Source organism: Chenopodium quinoa, unplaced genomic scaffold (genome assembly GCF_001683475.1).
Source record: "Chenopodium quinoa cultivar QQ74 unplaced genomic scaffold, ASM168347v1, whole genome shotgun sequence".
Lineage (NCBI taxonomy): Eukaryota > Viridiplantae > Streptophyta > Magnoliopsida > Caryophyllales > Amaranthaceae > Chenopodium > Chenopodium quinoa.
The window spans coordinates 2,266,205-2,291,764 of NW_018742904.1; the positions used below are offsets into that span (position 1 = coordinate 2,266,205).

The following is a 25,560-nucleotide window of genomic DNA, read 5'->3' on the forward strand; positions in this document are numbered from 1 at the left end:
GCATGGTAGACATAAGATGTGCTATTGAAGTAGTATTTGACATTGAAGTATAATGAGCTGAGATCATGAGTTCGAACATTAATACTACAATTTATTATTTTTGTTTAATGACGTATGACATAACACCACATCATCTGCCTCATGACACATGATGGTACGGTTCATGTATTCCCATTGAGCATCTAGGAACTAATCACAGCCGTCGGAACAAATGAGGTGTACGCGCTAGATCAACGGCTGGGATTCTTTCCGACAAATTAAATTAAATCACAAATTCTCTCTCCTCGCTCTCTCTCTCCTCCGCGATTTTCTCTCTGCCTGTGCGTTTCTCTCTCCTTCTCACGGACGCTATTTTTGTTCTCCTCAATTATTTTCATGCTTCCTCACCTCAATCAACAACTTGATTATATGGAATTTGCTACAATTTACATATTGTTTCAATAATTTTCTGGATTCGTTGCAAAATTTCTCAATAATTGAGGTAAGAATTGTCAATTTGGTAAAAATTAATTTTTAGGTTTTTTTTTCCAACGATAATCAAATCAGATAATATTATTGAATTTTATCTGATTTTTTGAGTAATTTTATCGTTTTTTTTTTATCAATTTTGGACGAAGTTGTTCGAACTAATTAATAGCTCGCTCAAATCATAATAATTGACCATTTCTCCGCAAAAAATCGACGATGAACTCTTAATTCTTCAACTTTCTTCGAATTCCAGCAAATTTGTCCTTAAATTAGGTATATTTTTTAATATATAGCTGCAATTACACTTAAATTCTTGGCAAAATCAAAATTCCTGACATTTTATAATTTTTTCTAGCTTCGATTTTTGTTTCGGACGATTTTATTGAAGATTCCAATGCTTAAAGTTGGGGATTTGTTGAAAAATTTCTTCTACGACGCTCAATTCCCACTCAATCTGCCAATTCAAGCTCACAATCAGGTACTAATCAGATTTTCATCCCGAATTTTTCTGTCTTTTGTGCATCAATTTCATTATTGGTTTTGAGATCTTTTAAGGTATTTGATAATCCATTTATAAGCTATGAATTATGTTGTTTACATTGATCTCGTGTGAATGTGTGATTGGAAATGCCACCAGACAAAAGTGGATCAATTGTTCAAAGAATTTTTTAGTTAAATATGAAATAAAGTGTGGACTTATAGTTGATTTGTGTTTCTCGAAGCATTAAATCCTTCACTATCAATAAGGACTAATAATTGATGTATATGCAATTTGATGAATCTGTCAGTTTCACACATGGTCTTTGTCTCTTGAAATTGGAAGCTGGGATTCACATACTAGAAACTATAACTTAACAAAATTAAGTTATTAGGTTCTATCAAACTAGTCTGCAGGTGTATGTAGCACATAATCAGTATACCACAAGTCTTGCAGAACATGGTTTGGGCAAATAAGATCACTGCATCATGACCTGCAAACTACAGCTATAATATTAAATAGATAGCTGCTTTTTGATTATTTAGTAGAATTTGTGTATATGTTGTTCTTTATCTTTTTAAAAAAAATATGATCTACATACATATATATACTACATGGATGATTATTATGTTGAGTTTGGTTCAATAAGGGATGGACAAATAGCACATCATCGGTTTTTTTTTTTTTCTTGGAAAGTAAACTAATATTGTGTAAAAGTAAACTTAATATCCCTAAAAGTAAATTAAATTTAGTTTTGAGAGGTTTTGTGTAATTTTATGGTCATCAAGGCATACACTTTTGTTGTGGTTGTGAGGAAGTATGTATGAAATGAATAGGGAAGGCTATCTGGCTTTGAGGTCTTTTAACCATGTGGAACTATGATTTTTATAATGGTCTAGGGAACTCTTCTAATGGTTGAAAGATAGAATTTATATCCGTGGTCTCTAAAAGTAAATAAAAAACAAATTAAAGTGAATAAAAAAGATTTTAAAGTAAATCCATTAGCTCAAGTGGTAGAATACTATGTGGATGAATAAAGGTGTAGTTTCGATTCCTACGTAGGTTGTTTTTAATAGTAAACATAAAACACTCTAAAGTTATATAAAATATCTCAAAAGTAAATCAAAATAATTGTTAAAGTAATGTCAATTAGCGCAATGGTATACGAACAATTATTTGGCTTTAATGATTAATACTTTGGACACTTAAAAACTCCAAGTCATTAAATACGGACACTTGAGACATTAAAGTAATGACTATTACGAGCTATAAGGAAAAAAAGTACATGGAGCTTAAAAGTAAAGGTTTTTAAATTAAAGGTAAGTAAAACAATACAAAAAGTAAATTAAAAATTTCAAGAGTATATGTATAATGAAATCATTGAACATGGTAAATGAACATTGAAACAGTAATTGACTTTCATAATGATATAAGATGTGGGTCAATATAATATCCTATTATACGAAAATCAAAAAATAATTAAAAAAGAAGCATATGAGATTAAAAGTAAAGGTTTTCAACAAAAAGTGAATAGAATAATACAAAAACCAAACAAAAAAATGTAAAAAAAAATAAAAAATTCAACAGTATATGTATAATGAATTCATTGAACATGATAAGTGAACATTGAAACCAAGTCATTAACTTTCATAACAATATAAGAAAAGCCAAATAGTAGTAATTAAATAAGATCGAAGCAAGCATACGAGATTAAAACTAAAGGGTTTCAAATAAAAAGTGAATAGTATAAATGCAAAAAGTAGATAAAAGTTTTTTAGGTATAAAACTAATGAAATTCACATAATTAATAAGTAATAAAATAGTTTCATATGATAAATAAACCTACGTGGAATTCGAATCCACATTTTTTGTGCATTTGCACAATGCTCTATCTGTTGAGCTAGTAGGCTAGTGTATAGTAAATATTCTTAGTAAAGAAAGTAAATTAAAAGTGAATAAAAAGTTCTTATAAGTAAATAAAAGAATGATATAAAGTATATGTACAATTATTGGGGATTTTGGATCATTACAATATAATACCAATCAGAATGTCAATAATCATTGTACTGAATTTCAATACAGAAACAAATAGTTGTATCTTGATTCCCTCCTCTAAGGGGTTTCACAAATAACCACGTCACTGAACCTAAACTGCTCTATTTTGCACCCTTCGATCCCTGAAAGTGAGTGTCTATTTGCTCCTGTTGACAATCAGAGATGAAAAATGGAGAATTTGAAGCACCAACGAATGAATAGATAGTGAAAGGGATGAAAATGGAAGGTTTAAAATCTACTATCACAGTGCTGCTATCTAAATCACAAGAAATACCAGCTTTGTATGATATCTAAATTCTACTGTACATACATGCAATGTAATCATTATTTCATGAAATATGTAGTGATTGTAACTTATGCTTATTTGTATATACGGCCCCATTCATGCATATATCAATCATAAATCAGTTTCACATCTTTTCTTTGTCTCTCTTTTGCTTGAATTTACATACTCTATCATTGGTGTACTGGTTCAAATAAAGTAAACCCCCACCTATCACTTAATATCATTATAATTTTATTTAATTGTCACCATTTTTCACCCTTCAACCTGAACTTCTAGCAATATTGTCTTGTAACGAGCATTGCTCATTTGCTCCCTACATAATGTGAATCCATATGTTGATTTCAACTCATTTAAACAAATCCTATACTCCAATCCACACCCAAACATACTGAAATCCTATACTCCAAGGCCTTCTTGAAATCTTGAGTGACCTGAGTGTGCAACAACAATAAAGCCATCATTATGACAATCTAACCCATAGTCCCATATAGCTGCAATGAAACACTCATCCAATTCTTAGTAATCAATCAACAAATACCAAAATTTGCAATACATTTGCTGCTTCTACCAGACAGTAGTCCCACAACTTTACAACGGCCATTAACATCAACGCCACACTACCAAATTAAATATCAAACTCAATCATTATCATCAACTCAAAAGTAAATAATATAAGCTCAAAAGTAAATTATTAAAGCTAATATACCGTGACTTAGTCCGAATTTAGTTATCACACATAAGCTAAAATAATAAACATAAACTTATAAGTCTGAAATTAATGAGAAAAACTAATTACAATCTATACATATTTCAACTTTATTATATCTATTTTGTGAAATTGAATATAAAAAAACAAGTAATGAAAATTCTAGATTAAAACCCTAATAAACTAAAAATTTTGGAGGTCATCATACATTATCATACAAAAAATAACAGTAATCAACTACATTGCATTAGATTGAAAGTATCATACAAATTAAACACGAAACCCTAGCTCAATCAAATGAAATATTGAAAACCACAGTCGAACAAATTATAAATAAAAACGAATCAAATACTTTCAATCGAAAACCCAATTAAGAATAACATATTGAATGAAGAAAACTCAATTCAAATCTTAAGAAACCTAACAAATAATTTTGAAAAAAATAACATACCTTGGTTATAAATTGCTAGATATTAGTTCGCCACAAATATGGGTAAAAAATTGAGGAACTATGGTGAAGAAAGGAAGAAGAAACACATCAAATGCAAAAATGGATGGAGGAAAAAAGAATGAGAAAATCATATGAAAATTTAGACGCAAATCATGCAAGAGGAGAACAAGAGAGAGAAAGTTAAATGAGGAGAGAGAAAGTTAAATGAGAAATGTGATCAGAGTTTAAAAGTCATTAAAGGAAGCAAAAATACAACGGTACCCTTAATGAATTGAAATAGGCGGGTGAAGTGTGAGTTGTCCGATTGACTTGATCCGACGGTTATGATTAGTTCTTAGTTTCTATCATTCAACATGGTTCTCGGATTTCATTTCTATATGTATATAGCCTTGCCCTTGTTGATTATAATTGGATCATCGGTGATAGAATTTAGAAAAATTTGTCAGAAAAATCTTTTAAAAGCATCATTTTGTAAAAAAAATAAAAAACACCACATTCGTTTTTTGTAAGAAGAAACCTGTTTACTTAATTACCATCTAATTTACTTGATTAATCTCTATTTTCCTCTAATTACCCTCTAACCCACCTAATTATTCAATAATTAACTTTAATTTATAAAAAAAAAAACCACCACTGCTCCTCCCAACCACCTTCTCCCCTTCCCCCTCCCCTAGCAGTAGCCCCCTACCCTCCTCCCCTGCCAAGTCCCCCTACCCCCGTCGACCTACCTCCACCGTCGGCCGACCCTCCCTTTCCTCCCCTTATCCCCACCGGCGACCACCACCTCCATTCGAACTTCTTACTCTCATTTCTCCCTCAAATACTCTCAAACTCACTACCAAAATTTGCAAGGATTTTCTTGGAAGCTTTAATTCAAGTTCTCCCACACAATTAATGGATTTTTGCTTTGATATTATCTTATAATTTGCTTGAATTTTGCGATTATTTTTTCCGAAAACCCTAGAAAAATCGATTTAGGGGTTTTCAATTTTGTGCATCTTGTTTGCAATTGATGCTTGTTTTGGCTTTGATTATGTATGTATGTGATGCTAGAGTGATTTAGAAGCAAATTGCAATTGTTTTGGATTTCATCTTGGGAAAGGCCGGGATAAGAGAAGGATTTGATGGTGGTGGAGAAGAAGGGTTTGGAGGTTTGGTAATGACAGAATTTAAGGTTGAGGAGTTTGGTGGAGGGGAGATAGAGGTGAAAGGGAGGAGATAGAAAGTGGCGGCAGAGGGGGCTGCTGCCGCCTGCCAGGGGAGGGGGGTGGTTGGATAGTGGTGGGGTTGGTGGTGTTTGGTTCTTATTTTCTTATTTTTACTTTATAAATTAATTTAATTATTAAATAGTGTAGTGAGTTAGAAGATAATTAAAAGACTTTAGAGGCTAATTAAGTGAAGAGACATTAGGTTTTCTCCGACAAAAAAATTTTAAAATCGGGTTGACTTGATAAAATGCTAAAAATCGGTGTTTTTTTTTTTTTTTTTTTTTTTTTTTTTTTTTTTCCTAAAATGATGCTTTTAAAAGATTTTTTTTGACAAATTTTCCTAGAATTTATCCTTTGTTGAGTTTGAATCTGCATTGACCTAAGAAAGATAGAGCCAATATAAAGCTGATTTAGGCACTCGACTTGATAACCAATGGGCTGACACAAACATCTTGATATTAGCTAAATGAGTTAGGTTATATGTGAGAATTTCAACTGGAACATGATTCATGTAACCCAAAATATTTCTTTTAATTGTCTATTGTGATTAATATTTCTTGATAATCATTAGCAACGTTTGAAATTTTACACTATTTTCACACTTCTTTTAATCGGCTGTTGTGATTTATACGTTTGAAAAAAAATATAGTCATGTAGATCTTGTTAACATCGTCTCGAAATATGCTTTCATGATATCATTTTTTTTTAAATACTTTTTACTACAATACAACTCAAAGATATTTAAGTTATAGAATATATACATTGGCAAACGTAAAATTCCCAACATTGCAATTAAATAAAGAACTGGACGAAGTATACTAAAATGGAACAAAATTACGTTGGATCAATTCGAACATAACCTTATAGCCTAATCTATTGATTTAAGGGTCAATCAAAGAAGTGTCCTTGTGACCCATATCCATCGGTCTGACTACCCTTTAAAAATTAATATCTGTCCAATTGTCATTTGAAAATTAATTCTACTACCCTAGGTTTATAACCAACAACTCTTTGACGACCTTTCTTTCTCTTTTCTTCATTTTTTTTTTCTCACTCGGTTCATCATATAGGCTAATCCAGATCCGGGAATCAGTTCTGGGTGGTTAGGTTCCATTCCCCTCCCAATTGTTGTTGTGGGGGATCGAACACGGATCCTCCCTACCAACTGCAGTCCCAATCACCACTGCACCAACAACCAATTGGTTTTTCTTCATTTGTTTAATGGCGGTGTTAAGACTGTTAAGTGTTAACCCTTATAGTACGGTTTTTTTTTTTTTTTTTTTTTGTTTAATAATACCTAGTTTATAGTCCTTTTTGAAAATAACTACCCTGTTTAAAAAAAAAATATCACTATGATGAGTGGCATTTATGCCATGATTTAGAGCCCATTTTGGTGGGTTTTCCCCATACTTGTAGCTTGTTTATGCCCTCTTTTATGTCTTTAGCTTCCTTTCTTTATTTTCTTTTCTTTCTTAGTTTTCTCCTTCTTTTTGCTCTTTTCTACCCTTGTTTCTTTTTGTTCATGTTTCGTAGGTAAGCCTTGGTTATGAAGTAAGGAGAGAAGCTTGGAAGCTCGATTCATGAAGTGCTGCACGACCACAGAGAGGGCGCGCACTGGCAGTATGCGCGGGCTCCAGTCACTGTGCGCGGGCGCATACAGAGAACAAATTGAAGCATCAAGGAAGGAACTCTGCGCGCCTGATGCGCGAACAAGGAGAGGGCTCGCATCCAAGCTGCGCTGGCGCGCAACCACTTTGTGCGGGCGCGTACAGAGTTGAAGAGCCAATTCCAGAATAAAGGTAGGGAGTCTGCGTGCCTTGGTCGCGCCTTGATCGCGGGCGAGCATCATAACTGCGCGGGCACGCATTTATCCTGCACGGGTGCGCATATCTGTGTTTCGCTTTTCATGCCTAGATTATTGTGGGCATACAGTAAGTTTGCGAGGGCGCGCATGCTATGTTGGCTACTCTCATTTAAGCCTTTGTATAAATAGTTTTAAGTCTCTCTCTTTAGCAATTAATTAGGATATTAGATTAGCATAATATAGGGTTTTCTTAGCTTAAACTTAGAGAGAGAAACACTTATATTGTGATCTTGGATGATTTGTAATCAACCTTTTTGAAGATTAATGAAGCTCTATTAGTAATTTCTTTCCCTTAACTCTTTATTTATTTGCTTTATTTCTTTCATTTGCTTGTTAATTATGTCTTTCCTTGTTAGTTGTATGATTAACTTAGTTTCCACCATGATTAGTGAGTAATCCCTTAGCTAAGGGAATGGTGATGGATTAATCTAATCTTGAGCATGTTGGGGACTGGGATTAAGGGTTAATTAGTGATTAAAGTATTTTTTCATGATTTACCAACTATTTCTATTAAGTGGCCAATCAATGGTTGTGGTTGGGTGAGTTGACTTTGATTATGATTGTTGGTTTGATTGAATGATGCTCATTAGATGATTCATGTTAACTTACCTCATTTTATGCATGATTGTGACGATAGCGTGATTGTGTATGTTTGAGAAAGTAGTTGCTCTCGATGAGTAGGCTATGCTTCTAATCATCTTTCATGAGAAACTTAGTTTGCTTGATTTCCGCTTTCTTTCCCCCTATCATTGCTTGAGTGAAGATTCGCCTTGATCCATTTCCTTAGTGTTTTTATACTTTGTTTTTTCTCTAGTTTAATCATAATTCGTTAGTGTTCGTTCTTTTGTCCAAGTTATTGAGCTAAATTAGTTGTTGGTGGTGATTGTAGTGTTTTAGGATCTCTCTGTGGTTTGACCCCTTTGCTTGCCCAATACTCGTGCTTGGTTTTCCTAGGGTTATAAGTATTGTTTGATTGTTGGGTGTTTTATTTGACGACTGAAATATCCATTATCAAATTGGTGCCGTTGCCGGGGAGACGACTTCCATTACTGTTTCACTATCTTATTGAGACTAGCTCATTTTTATTTGTTTGTTTAGTTATTACTTGTTGCTTGTTAGTGTTCATGTTTTGCTTAGCTTTGTTGTATGCACGGGGGCGTACTCGCTCAAGGTCCTTGGTTCCCATTGACCTCGAGTTAGAACGATCCTTAACTTTGTTGTGAAGAGAAGCAAGAGAGCGGAGTAGAAGTCAGAAAGCGAATAGTCATACACCTTCAAAAGGGGTGGACAAGACACCAACTCCTCCAACTTCCTCTAGCGAGGAGGAAGAGGATATTTGTAGCCCTTCTTCTTCACTGCATTCGGATTTCAGTCCCTTTTTCGATTTGAATTTCGACGAAGAACATTCTTAAAAGATGGGAGAAAATACACCTTTGAAGCGTCTAGGGGTTCCCGAAGCCTTTAGAGCACAAAGTGGGATTCTTGCTCCTACTACTCAAGCTAATAACTTCAAAATCAAGCCCAATTTGATTGCCTTGATAGAACGGAAGCAATTCTCGAGTGGGAAGTTTGAGAGTCCTCATGAGCATCTCAAAGAATTTAAGAAGTATTGTGATACGATAAAAGTCAATGGAGTGACTCAAGAATGCATTCGACTCAAGATGTTCCCGTTCTCTTCAATTGGAAAAGGTTTGGAGTGGCTAGAGAAGGAGGTGCCTCCTAATTCTCTCACTACATGGGACCAAGTTGCTTCGCCATTCTTAAGACGGTTCTACAATCATAAGAAAACTGCCGAGGCTCGATCCTTGATTCAAGGCTTTCGTCAAAAGGGTGGGAAGTCCTTGAGTACGGCTTGGGAAAGATACAAAGAGCTTCAACGCCAATGTCTACATCATGGGATCCCCAGGTATCAACTCATTCACACTTTTGATGGCGGTCTCACACCTCAAGGAAGGACAAGTCTAGATGCCGGAGCCGGAGATCCTATCATGAACAAGAGAGAGGATGAAGTGGAAGATATCATAGAGGAGGTCGCGAGACATTATGAAGATTGGTATGAGGGTGATAGAAAGGCTCATCTAGCAAGGGCACGGTCTACTCATTGGAGCAAGCCAATGCAATCACCAATCTCACTACCCAAATCTCCAAAATGGCTAAGCAAATGGATGACCTAATGAAAGAGAGATCAAATACGTGATGTTCAAGGTAACACCTCCTCTTCAACCAAGGGAGGCCAAGGTACGAGTTTTAATAATTCTAGATAAAATTTTATACCTCCCAGTTGTGTGTTTTGTAATGTTTGTGGTAGTTATGATCATGATTCACGAGATTGCATGTTTCTTGATGCTTCCAAATCCCCCTCCTTTGAGAATGAGAATGACAATGATGTTGAACATATGAATGCTATGAATTACAATATTCGCATGGGGAATATGGGGAACATGAGGCCTAACTCCAATCAAATGGGGAATTGGAATCAAAATTGGAACCATGGTTGGAACCAAAGTGGTGATGGTTTTGATAACCAATTCCATGGTGGGGGAGACCCTTCCAATCACAATAGAAGAGGCTACCCTAACCAAAGAGGCTATGGTAATCAAAATCAATAGTACAACTCCCGTTACTATGACCATCGAAACCAAGGTTTTGGTGATCAAAGTTACATGGGAAACAATCCACAAAGGAATGTTTCCAACAAAGGCACCAGGGGCAATATGGCTCAACATGCTACTCATTATGCCCAAACCAATAGGCCTTCGAGTTTCCATCAACCTCAACTTCCTCCATCTCAATACCCCCTTCAACTTGAGGCTCCACCAAATGACCCAATAATGGCTAAACTTTATTCTTTGATGAATATGCATGAAGAGGATAAAAAGCAAACAAAAGCTCACATGAAAATGCTAGAAACTCAAATTGCTCAAATTGCATCTACTTCTTCTTCTTCGCTTCCAAGTCAAGGGGTTAGCCGTAAACCCATGTATGCCGTGACAACTAGGAGTGGAAAGGTGGTGGGGAGTGACCCCATGGTAGAGAAGAATTCTCATCAGGGAGTTAGGATGAGTGGTGATGATGATACTCCTTTGGTCAATGAGCATTTGAGTGAGGATGAGGTTGAGGATGTGAGAAAAAAAGATGAGAGAGTTGATGAGGTTCAAGAGAAAAACTCCTCAAAAGAAGCAACACCCCTACCCTTGAACAAGCAACCAAGAGAGGAGAAATTTCCTTACCCCTCACAATTTGTAAGATCCAAACTCGATGCTCAATTTGGGAAATTTTTAGATGTCATTAAGAATTTCCCTTCGTTTTGTAGATGCTATGAAACAAATGCCCCACTACTCCAAATTCTTGAAAGACCTTTTGAGTGGGAGAAGGGAGTGTGAAACCATAATTTGACCGCAAATTGTAGTGCCATTCTTTCCAACAAACTTCCCGCCAAATTGAAGGATCCAGGTAGCTTCTCCATTCCTTGTTCCATTTATGGTGTTGAGTTTGACAAGGCTTTCTGTGATTTGGGGGCAAGTGTGAGCCTCATGCCTTTTTGCGTCTACCAAAAGCTTAGTGTAAGAACCCTCTCCCTCGCTAATGTCACTCTCCAACTAACGGACCGATCTACTAAGTTCCCTATGGGAAAGGTGAGGACATTCACCTTAGGGTTGGAAAGTTCACATTTCTTGTGGACTTTTGTGTGCTAGAGATGGATGAGGATGAGAGGATTCCTATCATTTTGGGTAGACCATTTTTAGCTACCTCCAGAGTGATCATTGATGTGAGGGAGGGTGAGATGACTTTGAAAATTGATAATGATTCCATTGAATTTGATTTGAATAATGTCATGCAACAACCCTCCTTAAGTGGTGAATGCTTTAGAATTGATGTTCTTGATACCGTGCTTGATGATTTCTCTCGCTTCAATATGCATGTTCCTAACGATACTCTTAAGAATGTTTTGTTGAACGTGCCCAAGATAGGTCTACAAGAGGAAGTGCTTGTATATGAAGCAATGCTTAATGAGAAGGTCAAAGAACCAATTCAAGAAAGCAACACATCCCCACTTGACCTCCATCATGAAGATGATAAGCATAAAGCTCTACAAGGTAACGAAGCACCAAAGGTAGACTTGAAACCTCTACCTTCGGGCTTGAGGTACGCATTTCTTGACTCCAACAACACATTCCCCGTCATCATTAATTCCTCCCTCACAGGAAAGCAATCTTCTCTATTGATCGATGTTTTGAGGAAACATAGAAAAACTTTAGGCTATTCTCTTGATGACATCAAGGGTATTAGTCCCGCATAGGCAAAGGCAAAGGAAACTTAACCCCTCCATGCAAAGGAAACTTAACCCCTCCATGCAAGAGGTGGTGAGGAAAGAAGTTTTCAAACTACTTGATGCGGGGATCATTTACCCAATAGCTCATAGTGATTGGGTGTCCCCGGTTCAAGTAATGCCAAAATAAGAAGGGGTGACGGTAGTGAAAAATGATAAGAACAGATTGATCCCAACCCGGCTTGTCACGGGTTGGAGGATGTGTATTGACTACTGTCACCTAAACACATGCACTTTAAAAGATCATTTCCCACAACCATATATCGATCAAATTCTTGAAAAACTTACAAGACATGCCTTCTTTTGTTTTCTTGATGGCTATTCGGGATTTTTTCGAATCCCAATTGACCCGAGAGATCAAGAGAAGACGACTTTTACATGCCCTTACGACACTTTTGGTTACCGTAGGATGCCATTTGGTCTTTGTAATGCCCCCGTAACGTTTCAACGTTGCATGATGTCCATCTTTAGAGATATGATTGAGGAAGAGATGGAGGTCTCCATTGGGGGAGTCACCTATGAAGATTGCCTTGCCAACTTATCTCGTTGTTTAGAAAGATGTGAGAGGGCTAACCTCGTGTTGAATTGCGAAAAGTGCCACTTCATGGTGGAGAGTGGCATAGTTCTTGGCGACAAGATTTCCTAATCCGGCATTTAGGTGGATAGGGCCAAGGTGGAGGACATATAAAAACTCCCTCCTCCCACCAATGGGAGGGAGGTGAGATCTTTTCTTGGCCATGCCGGCTTCTATTGCCGTCTTATAAAATATTTCTCTTTGATTGCTAAGCCTCTCACATCTCTCTTACAACAAGATAAGGATTTTGAATTTGATGATAATTGTCTTGATGCTTTTTGTAGGTTGAAGGAAGCTTTATGCACCGCCCCCATAGTTCAAGGCCCCGGTTGGTCCCTACCATTTATAATTGATGTGTGATGCAAGTGATGAGACAATCAGATCGGTCTTGGGGCAACAGAAGGATGAGAAGCTCCATGTCATACACTACTTGTCTAAAACTCTCAACGATGCCCAACGAAATTACACTACCACCGAGAAAGAGTTCTTGGCGGTCATTCATTCCTTTGAGAAGTTTAGGGCCTATCTTATTAGCTCCAAGACAATAGTGTATACCGACCACTTGGCTCTCAAGTATTTGGTAAGAAAGAAGGAAGCCAAGCCCCGATTGTTGAGATGGGTGTTGGTTCTTCAAGACTTTGATTATGAAATGAGAGACAAAAAGGTGGCCAAAAATGTGGCTGCGGACCACCTTTCGAGATTGGGAGGTTTTAGGATGCATGAAGACAACTTGCCAATAGAGGATACTTTGATGGATGATGTCTTATATGCTCTTGAGGAGAATTCGGAGCCTTGGTTAGCCGACATCGTGAATTATTTGGCTTGTAGCGCTATTCCTCCGGATTTCACTCCTCAACATTTCGAAGGCTTAAGCACGAGGCAAAAAAGGTATATATGGGATGATCCCATATTGTTGAAAAGGGGGTTGATGGTATTCTAAGGAAGTGTGTCCCTAATCATGAAGTTCAAGGTGTTCTTTCTATGTGTCACTCTTCACCATGTGGTGGTCACATGAGTGCTCAAAAGACCGCCTCGAATGTTCTACAATGTATATTATTTTGGCCAACCTTATTCAAGGATGCTTGGTCCTTTGTCAAGAGTTGTGATAAGTGCCAAAGAACGGGGAATATTTCAAAGAGGGATGGAATGCCTCAAACCCCTATTCTTAAGCTTGAGGTCTTCGATGTGTGGGCTATTGATTTCATAGGCCCATTTGCTTCTTCTTGTGGGAATATGTAATACCCCGTATTTTTAAACCTGTTTACTAATTATTAATTTTGGATTTTCCCGAATAATTTAAAATATTATAATTTATTATTATATAAAAATATTTAATTAAATATATGATTTTACAAAAAATAATTTTATTATAATTACTCTTTATAGATTTGATTATACAAGACAAGCCAAATTGTCGTACCAAAAAATCGGATTTTTAACCTTTAGTGCTATGTTCCCGATTCAAACACCTGTTTCCAATTCAAACAACAAAGTACCAAATTTAATTCTTAATATACTCAAGCCCAATATATATTTATAGTACACTAGTACTACACAAAAGCATGTTAACCTAGCATTCTTCTTCAATACTATTAAAAAAAAAAAAAAAAAATTCATGTCGGCAAGTAGGAGACTAAAAGTCTTCCAATTGTATTAATTAGTCCAACTCCTTGCATTGATGGATGTAGTTGTAATAGTACTAAGTTAGAGCAATATATATAGCCATGAGTGGTAACCACCATTACTACCTTGCTCTATTTCTACTCCAAACTCCTTCTTCTTCCTTAGCTTCTTTTTCCCCCTCTTCTTTCTCCTTGGTCGTGAGCTCACCACGACGACCACCCCTCTTGCCGCCTCTTGCCACCGCCCTACTGGCTACCTTCCACACCTCAGCAATAAGGTAAAATCTCTTGCCTCCATTACCGTAGCTTCCAACTATCTAAGATAAAAATGATGTTTTTATACTAATATGCTACTATATACTACTACATACTGCTACTACTTATTATTATTACTATTAGGGAAATTCTCAATGGTGCTCTTAAACTTTTTATTTTTCTCAATGGTAAACATCAAAAAATTAAATTATCTTTGGTAATCAAATATTTGTGTTAATAATTCAGTGGTAACATTAATGAGATTAATCTACAATTATAAACCTAACCATAGTTAACTAAAGGCGAAATGACTAATATATCCTTGAAAATAAAATTTTTCTTTATTTTTTTTAACAATTAAAAAGAAAAAAAAATAATCAACCACTAGTTCTTTTCCCTGCCCAACGCCCAAACCCAATCCACCTGCCCCCTGCGCCGGCCGCTCCCAGACCTCCCTCCCCCGGCGCCGACGCCAATTCCCTCTCCCTATCGCGACGCCTCCATTTCCTTCCTTCCCCTGTCGCGATGCCTCCCTTTCCTCCCTCCACAAAACCCACGAAATCCTTAATTGAAACCCCCAAGCAGCCCCGATCTCCATTAACAACCATCCCAGGCGCCACCTACCAACCGAAACCCTTGTTGGATACCGTCGACGAAACCCTTAGTCCCTTCGGTCACCTTCAATCTACGCCTCCGGTCACCTGCGAATTTTGGTGTTAATGGTGCTAACGGTGCCGCAAAAGAGAGAGGAAATAACTGCGGCCTGCGGGGGTGGGAATTGGGTGGTTTAGGGGTCGCGGCGACAAGGGGGAGGGGGTTTAGCCTGGCGCCGGGGATGGGATCTTGGTGGGCGCTGCCAGTGCCGGCTGGGAGCAGGGGAATTGGGCTGCGCGTGCAGGGGTGGCAAGGAAGAAGTGGGTGGTGGGTTTTTGTTAAAAAAAGGGGTATTTTAGTCTTTTAGCTTTTCCCTCCCTTTTAAAAAATCAACTATGGTTCCTTTAAAATGCTTAACTAATGGTACCACTAAATTAGTTTTACAAATTATAGATTACCAAAGATAATTAGATATTTTAGTGTTTACCATTGAGAAATAAAACAACCTAATGAGTACCATTGAGAATTTCCCTTAATATTATTATTAATAACGTTATCAACATTTCTATACTACTAATTTACTACTACTACTACTACTACTAATTTACTACTACTACTATATACTAGTAATACTGCTACTACTACATACTACTACTACTACTATCATTATTATTATCACTAACTCTCTTAATATAAATAAGGTCTCTTGAACTTGAAAATATAAGTATTGATTTTACAAGAATTGAACTAATGGCTCATGCACAACTAAGTCGATGGTCAATATTTTTAATTCCTTGTGTCTATGGGTTGAAAAATATTTGATTAGGATTATTGGTTTGTTGTAGGAGGAATTTCTCGTTTGTAATTAGGAGTTCCGTACTTGTGTGCAAAGATCAAGGTACGTATACATGACTAGATCTTTTATAAAGTGATTTTTATGTGCAATGCGATTTACATGATAAATGATTTTGAACCATGTTGAATGATTATGAAATATATTTCGGTGAAGCATGTTTTATCTGTTTGAACCCATATGTTTAAATATTATATGGTTGATTATAAACTTATAATGATACTCAAGTTGTTTAAAAAGGGAGTTTAATTATTTAAATTATCCCGGGTATGGGATATTAGGAGTTTATAATTATCAATCGGATTTATTTATTGAATCTTTGGATTTTGACTCCCACTATGCGGAGATAAAATTGAAGACTATGAGCTATATATGATCTAGTCTTTCCCCTTGATAGCACTATGTAAAGGAGTTACTAGCTTGGGGGGTGTGCACACTTAGGTGGAAAAATGATTTACGAAAATGAGGATTGAACCCATATTCTATCCTATTCGGAAGTATCTTTGAAAGATGTCGATTGCGAAAATTGATATGTTTTAATATGAGAATTTCTATTCATGAGTGGTTTGGATAAATTATGATTTATTAAAATCGAAAGCATGTTTAATTAACTAAATTGATTTTACATGTCTAGTATTTGTATGTACTTAGCATTTTGGCTAATACGTATTTTTCTTTTATTTTTGCTTGGCCCTACTTATCAATGATGATGAGTAGATAGGTGATGGCGATCAGACGACTGAATTAAATTCTGCATTGGGGACGATGGGCGGTGATCACCTAGTTCAATTTAGTAAATCTAGTATCAGTGTTTCAGTTATTTCGGAAATGTCGATCTTGAACTATTAATATTATTATTATTAATAATAAATGATAAATACTTTTCTTCCGCTGCAAATCTCTGTTAAGCCTTATGTAATCACGTGGCAGTAATATCCCCAAGTTACCCCCTAAAGTGGTATTGTTATTATTATAGAGTAATTTGGGGGTGTTACAAAGTGGTATGAGTTTTCGGGTCTTAAAAAGATTAAAAATGGAAAAATAAAATTGACGGGTAGAATTAAGAAGGGCATATAGGATAGAGTTTCGTATTTGTTTTATTTAATTACATACTAAGTATCTAAGTAAAAACTACTTTCTATTTTTATTTGAAGAAAGATAAATAGTGGGGATTGTTGGATTGGCAATGAGCTCTGGCTAGGCAGAACTTGGGCTCAGGGCGACGTCGACCTTATCCTCTCCTACCTGGGATCTCATTGGTCCAACTAATCCACATTATGAATCAAGTATCAACTTATAACTATATAATATTTCCGAAAAAAAAAGTTTGAAACGTATTTCAAAATGATTTCAAATTTTATGTGAATTATGTGCATATGGACTAAGAAAAAGTCCAAATTGTATTTCTAGAATATAAGGTTTGAATTGAAGCAAGATTATATTGACTGTCTTTTGGGAATTTTATATCCCAAAGTATATTGGTAAAGGTTCATTAATTAAACTGGAAATGGGTTGGAAGGTGAATTGCACTCTTATGTGAATTATATGGTAAAGTGTTTGTTAATTTGTGTGTTATAATTGTATGAAAATTATGATGAAATCTTGTGACAATTTATTTCAAGATATTATCTATGGTTGCTTTTAAATGGCAATTTTTGACTTATTAGTTAATTTGAAGAACGTTTAGAACTGAAGATATTTTGTGAACTGTATAGTTATCACATCTCTAAGTCTTTGTTGGATGGATGAATAATTTGTTTTAAAATTCATTGTGCTTAATTACCACATTATTCAGGACCATGTCTCTAAGGCAATAAATTAATAAAGGAAGTAGTTCCAAAGTCAGCTCTGTCATCAAAAGGCTAACCAAAATAACCGAAAACATAGCTGGTATTGTCTCAAATCAGGAAAAATCCCATAATGACCTTAATGCTTTTGGGGAAATTTTTAAAAGAGTAGTTGTGGCCAAACCACCCACTTACCTCGACAAAGTAGACCCAACAAGCTTAGAAAATTGGGTGAGAGAATTTGATAAACTTTCTGATGCTATTAATTGCCATGAGGAGTTAAAAGTCAATAATGTTGTTTATTACCTTAAAGAGGAAGCTGATTTGTGGTAGAGTCAGAGGAGAGATGATTTAATGAGTATTCCTAAATTTGGGTGGGATGAATTTAAGGAAGCTTTAAGAGAGAAGGTTTACCCTGCCTATTTGAAGAAACAAAAGTGTATGGAGTTTACGAACCTTAGGATGGGGAACATGACAATTAATGAGTATTATAGCAAGTTCATTAAGTTAATGAGATTTGCACCTGAGGTAGTACCAACTGAAGCACTTAAAGCCCAGAGGTTTGAGCAAGGTTTGACTTTGACCCTTTAAGGGAAATTAGGAGGAGTGACCTTTGAAACCGTAGATGAGGTTTATGGGAGAGCAGCACACCTTTATGGGATTAAGGGGAGAGAGCTTGGGGAAAAGAGGAAGACTAGTGGGACTTTCAACGGGAGTGAGAAGAAACCCAAGGTTGAGGGGAATCCTAGTGGGAAATTCAATGGAAAAAGGGACAACAGGGGTAATTTTGAAAAAGGAAATGGGAACCGAGGGAATGGAGACAAACCCAAGAGAACCTATTTTTGCAAGAGATGTGGGAAAAACCACCTAGGAAAGGATTGTGAGGGAAACTAAGTGACTTGCCGCTTCTGTCAAAAGCTAGGTCACCGTGAGTATGAGTGTTACAAGAAGGTCTCTGATGAGCAGTCAGGTAAACCCCAAGAAGAGAAGAACCAACCCAAGCCAGCTCAGCCTAGCGAATTCATTCCTAAGCCTGGACCTAACAACGACATTGAAGCTGCTCCCAAAGGTCGTGTGTTCGTGATGAATAGCCGTGAGGCTGCAACTGCTTCTGATGTGGTAATTGGCAAATTTTGTTTGTTCTATGTCTACTAAAGTCTTGTTCGATTCAGGGGCATCTCACTCTTTTATTTCTAGAACTTTAGTAGATAAACTCAATTTAGAGAATCCGGTGTCTATTTCCTTAGATATTACTATCCCATCAGGGGAGTTGATGAGTTGCACTAAGATGCATCAGGGTGTACCTCTTGTCATTTTAAAAGTAGAATTTCCGTTAGATTTAATCGAGCTTGACTTACAAGATCTCGATGTCATTTTGGGATGGACTGGTTAGGAAAATACAAAGCCCAAATCGATTGCAAGGCCCAAAAGGTCACGTTGTGTGGCCCAGACAAAGTTAGGGTAACCTACCGAAGGGAAGGGAAGAAATCAGGGTTAAAGATCATATCTGCTTTGCAACTTAAGAAATGTGTAGCAAAAGGATATCCATTGTATATGTGTAGTGTCCAAAAGATAGAAGAAGGAGATAGCGATGATGGGAAGAATATTCCAGTAGTTACTAATAGAAAAACACAAATGTGCATCGACAAATGAGCACCGATTTTCAAAAACCGGTGCGAAAAACGCAAGCTAAACCCAATAAATTTAAAATGGCACCGGTTAACCAATGGCACTAATAATTAAAATAAAAACCCACGTATAGTACATAGGGGCAGCGGTTAACCGATGCCCTTATTCCCTTAATAATTAAAAAAAAAACCAAGCTTTAATCCTCCTTCGTTCTCTTTTCTCTCTCTTTTTTCTCGATCCCCCTTTCCCTTTCCCTTTCTTTCTTTATCTCTTCTCTCTTTATCAGGGTCTTCCATCGCCACCCATTCCACTGCCAGCCCACTCCATCTCTCTATTTCTTTTCTCTCCTCATTCTTCACGGCGATGATGGTGACGTTGGTCGCGATCCGCTAGCCCACTCCATCTTTATATCTCTTCTCGAGTCCTACTGAAAATTTCGTGGTTCGATCTGATTCAGATCCATGGCATCTAGCTTCTCCCTCAAAAGCAGCCGTAGGTATGAAATTGCTTTTTAGGGTTTTGTAATTTGTTTTTATTTTTATTTTTTTTTTAGTTTTAAATCTGGGTTGCTTTATATTAATGGATTTGTTTCTTTTAGGGTTTAATTGAGTTTGACACTCGACTGCATGTTGCTGCTGCTGCCTTTGCTTTGTTTTAATGGCGTTGTCTACTTCAGACCTTTCGATGATGTATCAATTGCTCGGTAAATCTCTCAGCACAACCAAACTGTTCAAAAACTGGGGAAAACTACGCTTTCTCAGTCCGAAAGTCGGCCTGGTTTCCACTCTTGGTTATTGGTAATTTGGTATGTATATACCTTCCTTTTTCTGATTGTTAATTTGATTTATTTTTCTATTTCTAGGGCTTTTGTTGTCTGTAAATGTTTGTTTAATTTGTTAAGTGATGGAAATTTGGTTTCATGAATGTAAGGTTTTGCGTGATTGCATTGCGTGTAATGTAGGAGGTGATTACTGCGCAAGATATTGTTGCTCAGGTTGATGTTCGTTTGATTTTGTGAAATCTTTGTGTTGATTGTTTGAATGGTTGTGAGTTTGTGTTGATTGTTTGAATGGTTGTTTTGTTGGTTTAGTTTGTTTAGTTCAATTAGTATTCTGTTTAGTTTGTTGTTGGTTTCGATTAATATGCTTTGCCTGCTCAAGTATTATTGATTTGTTTCTGCTTTGAATGTGCTAAAATTTGCTGTTATGGCTGAATAGAAAGAGTAATAGCTTGGTTGTTGTCTAGTTGAAGGGTAGTATATATGAATGTGGACTGGTGTGAAGCTTCTACTAAGTGTGCCATACCTCTTTGTGGATTCTTGTAGAAATTCTTCCTCAGTGGTGAAAGTATGGAAAATGCTATACGGGCATGCCGTAAAGGAATCAAAATAAGAAAATTCTTATACATAAAGAAGGTAACAATGGGCAGCAAGTATGATTATGCGGCTTGGATTACTTTGTTTCATCATTTTGTGTTAGAGCTACTTGTTTATTGTAATTTATTTGTTGTACTCTATTTTTCTACTAATCTCAGTCACATTTTAGTAGCTGATATATGATAAACTACCACAAGATATTGCGGATCGACATGTATTCTTGGGGTTTTGGTGGTTAGAAATTGGGTTGTTTTCCTGTATATACTTGTACTTTAGAGGTATTTCAGTTTTGAGGTTATGATTGAAATATTATTATACAAACTTGTTGATTTAGGCTCAAAGTAAATTAATGGTTTACATCAAAAGAATCAGAAGTTAAGTTTTGATAATTTATTTAGTTGTCATTTATTGTATTTATGGGAAACCTTATTGTAATTTGGAGGGCTTTGATGCTTTGTTAATAATAAAGGCATGTACATTCAGCCATTCTAAATTTTGGGCATCTTTCATTATTACTATACCTTGCATTATCAGCTTAAATTTTGGGTTTTGAATTTGATTTTCTAAGTCGTGTTTTTGCCTTTCTTTAATGACTTGAACCTTCTGCCTAGCTTCCCTGCTGCTGCCTAAAGTGCACCCCTGATGCTGCTACTTTTGCTCTGCTAGAGCTGTTGTTGGTACTTTTGCTATGCTAGAGTTCATCCATAATAATGCAGCCTTTTTCTTTATAGTCGTTATCTCTGGTTTGAACTGTTTTCAGCTTCTTGTTCAAATTGTTAAGTTGTCACAAAAGAAGGAATGGAGGGTGATAATGGAGGATGGAAGGAATGGAGGGTGATAATGCTGTTGTTCTTCTACTATGCAATTCTTTGTTGCTGCTTCTGTGCTGCTGCTTTTGTGCTGTTGTGCTGCTGCTTCTGTGCTATTGTGTAGCTGCATATGTTGCTCTTTGTGTGTAGGTGGATTTGGTGAAATTTAAGGGTAATTTAGATGAAAGTTTCCCATATACAGAATTTTATTTTATTTTATTTGTGTGTAATCTTGTTTTATATTTTATTTTTTTGGACGAAAATTGTAATATTACAACCTTTTTTTTTAATGAAAATATGTAACTTTATATATATGTTAGTGTTTATATATCAATTTAAGTGAAAAAAATGTAGAAAAATTTGTTTAATTTTTTTTTAATTTTTTTTGGGGCATTATAGGCACTGGTTTTGAACCGAAACGGTGTGAATAACACGTTATTACCACCGGTTAACCGGTGCTTATAACTGTTACTACCATCGGTTTTAAACCGGTGCGAATAATTTCACTTATTCGCATCCCTCAAATCTAAACTGGTTCAAAACCGGTGCGAAAAGCCGGTTTTGAACCGGTGCGCATTTCCCTTTTCTACTAGTGAGTGAAAGATTTTCTCGATGTTTTTCCTGAGGAGATTCCAGGGATGCCGCCTGTGAGGGATGTTGAATTTACCATAGACTTAGTGCCAGGGACATGACCTATTTCAAAGGCTCCATATAGGATGGCCCCGGCTGAGATGAAAGAGGTAAAGACTCAGCTAGATGACTTGTTGGAGAAAGGATACATTCGACATTGTTCATCACCTTGGGGTGCACCAGTTTTGTTCGTGAAGAAGAAAGATGGGAGCTTGAGGTTATGTATAGATTACCGAGAGTTGAACAATGTGACAGTTAAGAACAAGTATTCGTTGCCTAGGATCGATGATTTATTCGGCCAGTTGAAATATATTCAAAGATCGATTTGAGGTTAGGGTATCATTTGTTGAGGATAGCAGAATCAAACATTCCAAAGAGTGCTTTTAGAACTCGTTATGGTCACTATAAATTCACTGTAATGCCATTTGGGTTAACCAATGCACCTGCGGTTTTCATGGATTTAATGCACCGAATTTTTAGGCCATACTTGGATAAGTTTGTTGTGGTGTTTATCGATGATATTTTGGTGTATTCGAAGAACCAGGTTGTGCATGTGGATCATTTGAAGACGGTATCGTAAACCTTGAGAGAGCATCAATTGTCTGCCAAACTTTCAAAATCTGAGTTTTGGTTGAAGAAGGTAGATTTCCTAGGTAATGTGATTTCTAAGGAAGGGTTATCGGTTGATCCAACAAAGGTAAAGGCGGTAAGTGAATGGCTGACCCTGAGAAAAAGTGTGTCAGAGGTTTGGAGTTCTCTTGGGTTAGCAGGTTATAATAGAAGATTTGTCAAGGATTTCTCGATAATTGCAAGGCCTATGACGAGGTTGATGAGAAGGGAATGTAAGTATGACTGGACTCCGGAACGTGAGAAGGCTTTTCAGTCATTAAAAGAGAAGTTGACTACAGCACCTGTGTTAACCTTGCCTGATGGAAGTGAGAAATATGAGGTGTATAGTGATGCATCAAAGTTCGGGTTAGGTTGTGTGTTGATGCAAAATCGAAAAGTGATTGCATATGCCTCGAGATAGTTGAAGCCTTATGAGGTGAATTACCCGACCCACGACTTAGAGTTAGCCGCAATCGTGTTTGCCTTGAAGATTTGGAGACACTACTTGTACGGAGTGACGTGTAAGATTTTCACCGATCACAAGAGTTTAAAGTATATATTCACTCAAAAGGAGTTGAACATGAGACAACGGCGATGGTTGGAGCTGATTAAGGATTACGACTTGGATATCCAGTATCATGAAGGGAAGGCAAATGTTGTGGCCGATGCATTAAGTAGGAAGTCAAGCCTTGCGATTAATGCAATGATTCTCCCAGATCAATTGTGTGTAGAGTTCGTAAAGATGAATTTGGAGGTATTGGAACAAGGAGAAGTAGAGAAAATGTTGAGTGCCTTGTTAATCAAGCCATCAATTTATGATGAGATTCGAGAAAGTCAACCTGGGACGAGAAGTTGAACAAGATTAAAGGGAAGGTCGAGGAAGGGCAAATATTGGACTTTGCAATAGCCGATGAAGGAAGCATGAGGTTTAAAGGGAGATGGTGTGTCCCCCAGAATCGAAGTGATCTAAAGCAAAAGTTGATCGAGGAAACTCATAGTTCTCCTTATTCAATGCATCCCGGAGGGGATAAGTTGTATAAGGACATGAAGAAGACATTCTGGTGGCCGAATATGAAAAAGAAAGTGGCGGAATTTGTGGCTAGACGTTTGACTTGTCAAAAGGTCAAAATTGAGCATAAGAGGCCACAAGGAACAGTTTAATCCTTGGAGGTGCCTAGTTGGAAGTGGGATTCAATATCTATGGTCTTCGTGGGGGCTTTACCGAAGGCTCGAGCAGGAAATGATACAATTCGGGTCATAGTGGATCGATTAACAAAATGTGCAATGTTCATACCCATGAGGAGTACATGGTCGATGGATTAATTGGGGAGAGCGTATGTGAAATTTCCAGTGAAATACCATGGTATACCAAAGGACATCATCTCGGACAGGGGACTCAAGGTTCTTGTCCAACTTTTGGCAAAGTTTACAAAAAGCTATAGGGACTAAGTTGTTGATGAGAACTGCATTCCACCCCGCAACCGATGGTCAAACAGAGAGAACAATACAAACATTGGAGGATATGTTGAGATCATGTGTACCAGGGTTCATGGGAAGATCATTTGGACTTAATAGAGTTTTCCTACAACAATAGTTATCACGCAAGCATTGGGATGGCGCCATTCAAGGCTTTGTATGGGTGAAAGTGTAGAAGCCCGATATGTTAGAACGACATAAGTGAGACTGTTATACTTGGGCCGGAAATGATCGAACAAACTGTAAAACAGGTAAAGATGATTCAAGAGAAAATAAAAGCCGCACAAGATAGTCGAGCTATGCAGATTTGAAGAGAAGGGATGAAGAATACGAAGTAGGTGAGAAATTCTTATTGAAAATATCTCCGATGAAGGGAGTGATGAGGTTCGGGAAAAGAGGGAAATTAAGCCCGAAGTACATTAGGCCTTACGAGATCATCCAAAAGGTGGGAAATGTAGCATACAATTTGAATTTGCCTAACGAGCAAGAAAGAGTTCACAATGTGTTCCATGTGAGCCAAATCCGAAAGTACATACCAGATGTTTCCCATGTCTTACAGCCTGAAACCATCGAGATGGACGAGAACTTGACTTATGAGGAAAGACATGTGAAGATTCTGGATAGTAAAGTGAGAAGCACTAGGAACAAAGATGTTAAGATACTCAAGGTGTTATGGTCAAACCATAAAACCGAGGAAGCTACTTGGGAAGCCAAAGCAAATATGAGGAAAAGATATCCAGAGTTGTTTTCTGAGGTCAGCAGTCGAGTTACGGGGGCGTAACTCCTTTTAAGGGGGGTAGAATGCGATAGAGTTTCGCGCTTTTTGGTTAGTTTTGAGTCAATTCGGGTTATTATATGTTGTGCATGAATCACAGTTTAAGTCATTTTGAGTCATTATAGGTTGTGCATGAGTCAATTTATACTGACTTGGATTATTTAACCAATTTTGACCTAAGTTTCAAGGTCGAAACTTCTTTTAAGGGGGGTAGACTGTAATACCCCGTATTTTTAAACCCGTTTACTAATTATTAGTTTTGGATTTTTCCGAAATATTTTAAATATTATAATTTATTATCATATAAAAATATTTAATTAAATATATGATTTTACAAAAGATAATTTTATTATAATTACTCTTTATAAATTTGATTATACGAGGCAAGCCAAATTGTCGTACCAAAAAATTCTTAATATACTCAAGCCCCATATATATTTGTAGTACACTAGTACTACACAAAAAAATGTCAACCTAGCATTCTTCTTCAATACTACTACAAAAAAAAAAAAAAAAAAAAAAACTCATGTCGGCAAGTAGGAGACTAAAAGTCTTCCAATTGTATTAATTAGTCCAACTCCTTGCATTGATTGATTTAGTTGTAATAGTACTAAGTTAGAGCTATATATATAGCCTTGAGTGGTAACCACCATTACTACCTTGCTCTATTTCTACTCCAAACTCCTTCTTCCTTAGCTTCTTTTTCCCCCTCTTCTTTCTCCTTGG

The 25,560-nt window shown here is 36.7% G+C and overlaps 1 protein-coding gene and 2 long non-coding RNA genes across 3 annotated transcripts; all 3 read left to right on the forward strand.

The window, feature by feature from the left end:
* The first annotated feature begins 269 nt into the window (after positions 1-269).
* Positions 270-7,807, forward strand: LOC110727367. The gene is made up of 4 exons (XR_002512543.1): positions 270-481; positions 618-741; positions 824-946; positions 7,186-7,807. It is a non-coding gene; the product is annotated as an uncharacterized LOC110727367 (long non-coding RNA).
* An 11,394-nt stretch (positions 7,808-19,201) lies between these two features.
* Positions 19,202-21,617, forward strand: LOC110727368. The gene is made up of 4 exons (XR_002512544.1): positions 19,202-19,656; positions 19,759-19,965; positions 20,485-20,574; positions 21,147-21,617. It is a non-coding gene; the product is annotated as an uncharacterized LOC110727368 (long non-coding RNA).
* Positions 21,618-24,426: 2,809 nt separating this feature from the next.
* LOC110727413 lies at positions 24,427-24,840 on the forward strand. The gene has a single exon (XM_021906975.1). The coding sequence runs from the start codon at positions 24,427-24,429 to the stop codon at positions 24,838-24,840; it is 414 nt and encodes a 137-aa protein (XP_021762667.1).
* The last annotated feature ends 720 nt before the right edge of the window (positions 24,841-25,560 follow it).